This window comes from Lampetra planeri, unplaced genomic scaffold (assembly GCF_965212315.1).
Source record: "Lampetra planeri unplaced genomic scaffold, kcLamPlan1.2.h2 scaffold_1542, whole genome shotgun sequence".
Taxonomy (NCBI): Eukaryota; Metazoa; Chordata; class Hyperoartia; order Petromyzontiformes; family Petromyzontidae; genus Lampetra; species Lampetra planeri.
Window position 1 is genome coordinate 4,462 of NW_027614268.1, and position 9,242 is coordinate 13,703.

At 54.0% G+C, this 9,242-nt stretch overlaps 1 protein-coding gene across 1 annotated transcript; it reads left to right on the forward strand.

The window, feature by feature from the left end:
* Positions 1-303: 303 nt before the first annotated feature.
* LOC144739519 (septin-2-like) lies at positions 304-8,160 on the forward strand (the record flags this gene model as incomplete). Its single annotated transcript, XM_078622462.1, has 4 exons — positions 304-450; positions 2,749-2,878; positions 4,951-5,037; positions 7,974-8,160. Coding segments are annotated over 4 exons (492 nt in total), but the record flags the coding sequence as incomplete, so codon positions are not given.
* Between the last annotated feature and the right edge of the window lie 1,082 nt (positions 8,161-9,242).

A 9,242-nucleotide genomic window follows, 5' to 3' on the forward strand; every position in this document is an offset into this window, starting at 1 on the left:
TATAGGGTCACAATCCCATATAGACCTATAGGGCCACAATCCCATATAGATCTATAGGGCCACAATCCCATATAGACCATGTACCTGTCTCTCTCTCTCCCCCCCCAGAGCTACAGGAAGCGCTTTGAGGCGACCTTTGGAGCGGGGGGTCGGGGGGAGGGGCCGGTGGGGGGTCGGGGGGAGGGGCCATCGGGGGGTCGGGGGGAGGGGCCATCGGGGGGTCGGGGGGAGGGGCCATCGGGGGGTCGGGGGGAGGGGCCATCGGGGGGTCGGGGGGAGGGGCCATCGGGGGGTCGGGGGGAGGGGCCTGCGGGGGGAGGGGTGGGGGCCGGGGGGGTGGGGGTGGGGGCGCTCCTGAGGTCGGAGGTCACAGCCGGGCCGCCTCACCAGAGGTCGGAGGTTGGTGCCGGCCCGCTGAGGTCGGAGGTCGCGGCCGCTGACAGGGCAAAGGTGACGCGCTCGTTCACTCACTCATTCACTCATTCATTCACTCGCCCACTCATTCACTCACTCATTCACTCGCCCACTCATTCACTCACTCATTCACTCACTCATTCACTCGCCCACTCATTCACTCACTCATTCACTCACTCATTCACTCACTCATTCACTCACTCATTCACTCACTCATTCACTCACTCATTCACTCACTCATTCACTCACTCATTCACTCACTCATTCACTCACTCATTCACTCACTCATTCACCCACTCATTCACTCACTCATTCACTCACTCATTCACCCACTCATTCACTCACTCATTCACTCACTCATTCACTCACTCATTCACCCACTCATTCACCCACTCATTCACTCACTCATTCACTCACTCATTCACTCACTCATTCACCCACTCATTCACTCACTCATTCACTCACTCATACACTCACTCATACACTCACTCATACACTCACTCATACACTCACTCATACACTCACTCATTCACTCACTCATTCACTCACTCATTCACCCACTCATTCACCCACTCATTCACTCACTCATTCACTCACTCATTCACTCACTCATTCACCCACTCATTCACTCACTCATTCACTCACTCATACACTCACTCATACACTCACTCATACACTCACTCATACACTCACTCACACACTCACTCATTCACTCACTCACTCATTCACTCACTCATTCATTCACCCACTCATTCACTCACTCATTCACTCACTCATTCACTCACTCATTCACTCACTCATTCACTCACTCATTCACTCACTCATTCATTCACCCACTCATTCACTCACTCACTCATTCACTCACTCATTCACTCACTCACTCATTCACCCACTCATTCGCCCACTCATTCACCCACTCATTCACTCACTCATTCACTCTCTCATGCATTCACTCATTCACTCATTCATTCACTCATTCATTCATTCACTCATTCACTAATTCACTCGCCCACTCATTCACTCACTCATTCACTCACTCATTCACTCGCCCACTCATTCACTCACTCATTCACTCACTCATTCACTCACTCATTCACTCGCCCACTCATTCATTCACTCATTCATTCACTCACTCATTCATTCACTCGCTCATTCACTAATTCACTCGCCCACTCATTCACTCACTCATTCACTCACTCATTCACCCACTCATTCACTCACTCATTCACTCACTCATTCACTCACTCATTCACTCACTCATTCATTCACCCACTCATTCGCTCACTTGTCCACTCATTCACCCACTCACTTATGCACACACTCATTAACTAATTCGTTTGCTCATTCATTCACTCGTTCATTCACTCATTCTCTCACTCACTCATTCACTCTCTCACTCATTCTCTCACTCATTCACTCTCTCATTCACTCTCTTATTCTCTCACTTATTCTCTCACTTATTCACTAACTCAGTCATTCACTCTCTCACCCGTTCACTCTCTCACCCACTCTCATTCTCTCACTCATTCTCTCACTCATTCTCTCACTCATTCATTCACTCACTCTCTCATTCTCTCACTCACTCTCTTTCATTCACTCACTCATTCTCTCTCTCATTCACTCACTCACTCATTCACTAACTCACTAATTCACTCTCTCACCCACTCTCTCAGTCACTCATTCTCTCACTCACTCATTCTCTCACTCTCATTCACTCTCTCACTCACTCACTCACTCACTCTCTCATTCACTCACTCACTCACTCGCTCACTCACTCTCTCACTCTCTCACCCACTCACTCACTCACTCTCTCATTCACTCTCTCTCTCACACTCACTCTCTCATTCTGTCACTCATTCTCTCACTCACTCCCTCATTCACTCCCTCATTCATTCTCTCACTCATTCACTCACTCATTCACTCACTCATTCACTCACTCATTCACTCACTCTCTCATTCACTCACTCATTCACTCTCTCTCTCACTCACTCTCTCATTCACTCCCTCATTCATTCTCTCACTCATTCACTCCCCGCAGGCTTCCGCAGTGAGTGGGGAGTCACCCGCCACCTCGGCTGGGTCGGGCTACGTCGGCTTTGCCAACCTCATTCACTCTCTCACTCATTCACTCACTCACTCACTCACTCTATCACTCATTCTCTCACCCACTCAGTCACTCACTGATTCACTCACTCTCTCACTCACTCACTCACTCACTCACTCTCTCATTCACTCTCTCACCCACTCACTCACTCTCTCATTCTCTCACTCATTCTCTCACTCACTCCCTCATTCACTCCCTCATTCATTCTCTCACTCATTCACTCCCCGCAGGCTTCCCCAGTGAGTGGGGAGTCAGCCTCCAGCTCGGCTGGGTCGGGCTACGTCGGCTTTGCCAACCTCCCTAACCAAGTCCATCGCAAGTCGGTGAAGAAGGGCTTTGAGTTCACGCTCATGGTGGCCGGTGAGTGTGGTGAGGGTGGTGGTGAGGGTGGTGGTGGTGAGTGTGAGGGTGGTGGTGGTGAGGGTGGTGGTGGTGAGGGTGGTGGTGAGGGTGGTGGTGGTGGTGGTGAGGGTGGTGGTGAGGGTGGTGGTGAGGGTGGTGGTGAGGGTGGTGGTGAGGGTGGTGGTGGTGGTGGTGGTGGTGGTGGTGAGGGTGGTGGTGGTGAGTGTGAGTGTGGTGGTGAGGGTGGTGGTGAGGGTGGTGAGCGTGGTGGTGGTGGTGAGGGTGGTGGTGGTGAGGGTGAGGGTGGTGGTGAGTGTGAGGGTGGTGGTGGTGGTGAGGGTGGTGGTGGTGAGGGTGGTGGTGAGGGTGAGGGTGGTGGTGAGTGGTGGTGAGTGTGGCGGTGGTGAGTGTGGCGGTGAGTGTGGCGGTGAGCGTGGTAAATGTGTGGTGAGCGTAGTGACTGGTGGTGAGTGTGGTGAGTGTGAGGTTGGTGAGGATCGTGGTGAGTGTGGTGGTGGTGAGTGTGGTGGTGGTGAGTGTGGTGGTGGTGAGTGTGGTGGTGAGTGTGGTGGTGAGTGTGGTGAGGGTGGTGAAAGTGTGGCGGTGGTGAGTGGTGGTGGTGGTGAGTGAGGATGGTGGTGACGGTGTGGTGGTGGTGAGTGTGGTGGTGGTGAGTGTGGTGGTGACGTCACCGCCACTTAGTGGCGAATGGCGGTTGTTGTTGTTGTTGTTGAAAGTGTGGCGCTGGTGAGTGGTGGTGGTGAGTGAGGATGGTGGTGACGGTGTGGTGGTGGTGGTGAGTGTGGTGGTGGTGGTGAGTGTGGTGGTGGTGAGTGTTGCAATGAGCATGGCTGTGATGATCCCTAGGGGCTAAAGGTCACTCTGGTGAGCAGGACTTGCAGGCCTACCTCCCCCCCCCCTCTTGCCTAGTGTCCCTAGGGGCTGAGGGTTACCCTGGTGGGCAGGACTTGCAGGCCTACCTCCCCCCCCCTTCTTGCCTAGCGTCCCTAGGGGCTGAGGGTCAACCTGGTGGGCAGGACTTGCAGGCCTACCCCCCCCCCCTTCTTGCCTAGCGTCCCTAGGGGCTGAGGGTCACCCTGGTGGGCAGGACTTGCAGGCCTACCCCCCCCCCTTCTTGCCTAGCGTCCCTAGGGGCTAAGGCTCACCCTGGTGGGCAGGACTTGCAGGCCTACCTCCCCCCCCCCCTTCTTGCCTAGTGTCCCTAGGGGCTGAGGGTCACCGTGGTGGGCAGGACTTGCAGGCCTACCCCCCCCCCCTCTTGCCTAGCGTCCCTAGGGGCTGAGGGTCACCCTGGTGGGCAGGACTTGCAGGCCTACCCCCCCCCCTTCTTGCCTAGCGTCCCTAGGGGCTGAGGCTCACCCTGGTGGGCAGGACTTGCAGGCCTACCCCCCCCCTTCTTGCCTAGCGTCCCTAGGGGCTGAGGCTCACCCTGGTGGGCAGGACTTGCAGGCCTATCTTCCCCCCTTCTTGCCTAGCGTCCCTAGGGGCTGAGGCTCACCCTGGTGAGCAGGACTTGCAGGCCTACCTCCCCCCCCCTTCTTGCCTAGTGTCCCTAGGGGCTGAGGGTTACCCTGGTGGGCAGGACTTGCAGGCCTACCCCCCCCCCCCTCTTGCCTAGCGTCCCTAGGGGCTGAGGGTCACCCTGGTGGGCAGGACTTGCAGGCCCACCACCCCCCTTTCTCGCCTAGCGTCCCTGGGGGCTAAGGGTCACCATGGTGGATGTGGTGGTGGTTGTTGTGGTGGTGGTTGTTGTGGTGGTGGTTGATGTGGTGGTGGTTGTAGATGTGGTGGTGGTTGATGTGGTGGTTGATGTGGTGGTGGTGGTTGTTGGTGTTGATGTGGTGGTGGTGGTTGTTGATGTGATGGTGGTTGATGTGGTGGTGGTTGTAGATGTGGTGGTGGTTGTGGTGGTGGTTGATGTTATTTTGTTGTTGTTGTGGTTGTTGTTGTTGATGTTGTTGTTAATGTTGTTGTTGATGTGATGGTGGTTGTGGTTGTTGATGTTGTTGATGTTGTGGTTGTTGTTGATGTTGTTGATGTTGTGATTGTTGTTGATGTTGTTGTTGTAGGTGAGTCTGGGCTGGGCAAGTCCACGCTCATCAACAGCCTGTTCCTCACCGACCTGTACCCAGAGAGAAGCATCCCGTCTGCTGCGGGTACCACTCAGTCACTCACCACTCACTCACCACTCACTCACCACTCACTCACCACTCACTCACCACTCACTCACTCACTCACCACTCACTCACTCACCACTCACTCACTCACCACTCACTCACTCACCACTCACTCACCACTCACTCACCACTCACTCACCACTCACTCACCACTCACTCACTCACCCACCACTCACTCACTCACTCACTCACCACTCACTCACCACTCACTCACCCACCACTCACTCACTCACTCACACACCACTCACTCACTCACCCACTCACACACTCACTCACCACTCACTCACACACTCACCACTCACTCACTCACCACTCACTCACTCACTCACCACTCACCACTCACTCACTCACTCACCACTCACTCACCACTCACTCACACACTCACCACTCACTCACTCACCACTCACTCACCACTCACTCACCACTCACTCACTCACCCACTCACACACTCACTCACCACTCACTCACCACTCACTCACCACTCACTCACCACTCACTCACTCACCACTCACTCACTCACTCACCACTCACTCACTCACCACTCACTCACTCACCACTCACTCACCCATTCACTCACCACTCACTCACTCACCACTCACTCACCACTCACTCACTCACCACCCACTCACTCACCACTCACTCACCACTCACTCACCACTCACTCACTCACCACCCACTCACTCACCACTCACTCACCACTCACTCACTCACCACTCACTCACCACTCACTCACCGCTCACCCACCACTCACTCACTCACCACTCACTCACCACTCACTCACCACTCACTCACTCACCACTCACTCACCATTCACTCACCACTCACTCACTCACCACTCACTCACCACTCACCCACCACTCACTCACTCACCACTCACTCACCACTCACTCACCACTCACTCACTCACCATTCACTCACCACTCACTCACTCACCACTCACTCACCACTCACTCACCACTCACTCACCACTCACTCACCACTCACCCACCACTCACTCACTCACCACTCACTCACCATTCACTCACCACTCACTCACCCACTCACTCACCACTCACTCACTCACCACTCACTCACCACTCACTCACTCACCACTCACTCACCACTCACTCACTCACCACTCACCACTCACTCACCACTCACTCACTCACCACCCACTCACTCACCACTCACTCACCACTCACTCACTCACCACCCACTCACTCACCACTCACTCACCACTCACTCACTCACCACTCACTCACCACTCACTCACCGCTCACCCACCACTCACTCACTCACCACTCACTCACCACTCACTCACCACTCACTCACTCACCACTCACTCACCATTCACTCACCACTCACTCACTCACCACTCACTCACCACTCACCCACCACTCACTCACTCACCACTCACTCACCACTCACTCACTCACCATTCACTCACCACTCACTCACCACTCACTCACCACTCACTCACTCACCACTCACTCACCACTCACCCACCACTCACTCACTCACCACTCACTCACCATTCACTCACCACTCACTCACCCACTCACTCACCACTCACTCACTCACCACTCACTCACCACTCACTCACTCACCACTCACTCACCACTCACTCACTCACCACTCACCACTCACTCACCACTCACTCACCACTCACTCACCACTCACTCACCACTCACTCACCACTCACTCAGTCAGTCACTCACCACTCACTCACCCATTCACTCACCACTCACTCACTCACCACTCACTCACTCACCACCCACTCACTCACCACTCACTCACCCATTCACTCACCACTCACTCACCACTCACTCACTCCTCACTCACTCACCACTCACTCACTCACCACTCACTCACCACTCACTCACCGCTCACCCACCACTCACTCACCCATTCACTCACCACTCACTCACCCACTCACTCACCACTCACTCACCACTCACTCACTCCTCACTCACTCACCACTCACCACTGTATGTGTCTCTCTCTGCCTCGCCCCGACTCTCTGTCTCTGTGTGTGTGTCTCTGTGTGTGTGTCTGTGTGTGTGTCTGTGTGTGTGTGTCTTTGTGTGTGTGTCTGTGTGTGTGTGTCTGTGTGTGTCTGTGTGTGTCTGTGTGTGTGTGTCTGTGTGTGTCTGTGTGTGTCTGTGTGTGTCTGTCTGTGTGTGTGTCTGTGTGTGTGTCTGTGTGTGTGTGTCTGTGTGTGTCTGTGTCTGTGTGTGTCTGTGTGTGTCTGTGTGTGTGTGTCTCTGTGTGTGTGTCTGTGTGTGTCTGTGTGTGTGTGTCTCTGTGTGTGTGTCTCTGTGTGTGTGTCTGTGTGTGTGTCTGTGTGTGTGTGTCTTTGTGTGTGTGTCTGTGTGTGTGTGTCTGTGTGTGTCTGTGTGTGTCTGTGTGTGTGTGTCTGTGTGTGTCTGTGTGTGTCTGTGTGTGTCTGTCTGTGTGTGTGTCTGTGTGTGTGTCTGTGTGTGTGTGTCTGTGTGTGTGTGTCTGTGTCTGTGTGTGTCTGTCTGTGTGTGTGTCTGTGTGTGTGTCTGTGTGTGTGTGTCTGTGTGTGTGTGTGTCTGTGTGCGTGTGTGTGTCTGTGTGCGTGTGTGTGTCTGTGTGCGTGTGTGTGTCTGTGTGTGTGTGTGTGTCTGTGTGCGTGTGTGTGTCTGTGTGTGTGTGTGTCTGTGTGTGTGCGTGTGCGTGTGTCTGTGTGTGTGTGTGTCTGTGTGTGTCTGTGTGTGTGTGTCTGCGTGTGTGTGTGTGTGCGTGTCTGTGTGTGTGCGTGTCTGTGTGTGTGTGTGTCTGTGTGTGTGTGTCTGTGTGTGTGCGTGTGCGTGTGTCTGTGTGTGTGTGTGTCTGTGTGTGTCTGTGTGTGTGTGTCTGCGTGTGTGTGTGTGTGTGCGTGTCTGTGTGTGTGTGTGTCTGTGCGTGTGTAGAGAAGATCTCCCGCACGGTGGAGATCGAGGCGTCGACGGTGGAGATCGAGGAACGTGGCGTGAAGCTGCGTCTCACCGTGGTCGACACGCCGGGGTTCGGAGACCCCATCAACAGCGCAGACTGGTGAGACACAGACACACAGAGACACACAGAGACACACAGAGACACAGAGACAGAGAGACAGAGAGACAGAGAGACAGAGAGACAGATCGAGGAGCGTGGCGTGAAGCTGCGTCTCACCGTGGTCGACACGCCGGGGTTCGGAGACCCCATCAACAGCGCAGACTGGTGAGACACAGAGAGACACAGAGACACACAGAGACACACAGAGACACAGAGAGACACAGAGACACAGAGACAGAGAGACAGAGACACACAGAGACACAGAGAGACACACAGAGACACACAGAGACACAGAGACAGAGAGACAGAGACACACAGAGACACAGAGAGACACACAGAGAGACAGTGAGACACACAGAGAGACACAGAGACACACAGAGACACACAGAGACACACAGAGACACACACAGAGACAGAGAGACAGAGACACACAGAGACACAGAGAGACACAGAGACACACAGAGACACACAGAGAGAGACAGACACAGAGAGACACACACAGAGAGACAGTGAGACACACAGAGAGACACAGAGACACACAGAGACACACAGAGACACACAGAGACACACAGAGACACACACAGAGACAGAGAGACAGAGACACACAGAGACACACAGACACACAGAGAGACACACACAGAGACACACACAGAGACACACAGAGACAGAGACACACAGAGACACACAGAGACACACAGAGAGAGACAGTGAGACACACAGAGAGACACAGAGACACACAGAGACACACAGAGACACACAGAGACACACAGAGACAGACACAGAGACACAGAGACACACAGAGACACACAGAGACACACAGAGACACACAGAGAGACACAGAGAGACACAGAGACAGACACAGAGACACACAGAGACACACAGAGACACACAGAGACAGAGACAGAGAGACACACAGAGACACACAGAGACACAGACAGAGAGACACAGAGACACAGAGACACACAGAGACACACAGAGACAGAGAGACACACAGAGACACACAGAGACACACAGAGACACAGAGACACACAGAGACACACAGAGACACACAGAGACACAGAGACACACAGAGACACACAGAGACACACAGAGACACACAGAGACACACAGAGACACACAGAGAGACACACAGAGACACACAGAGA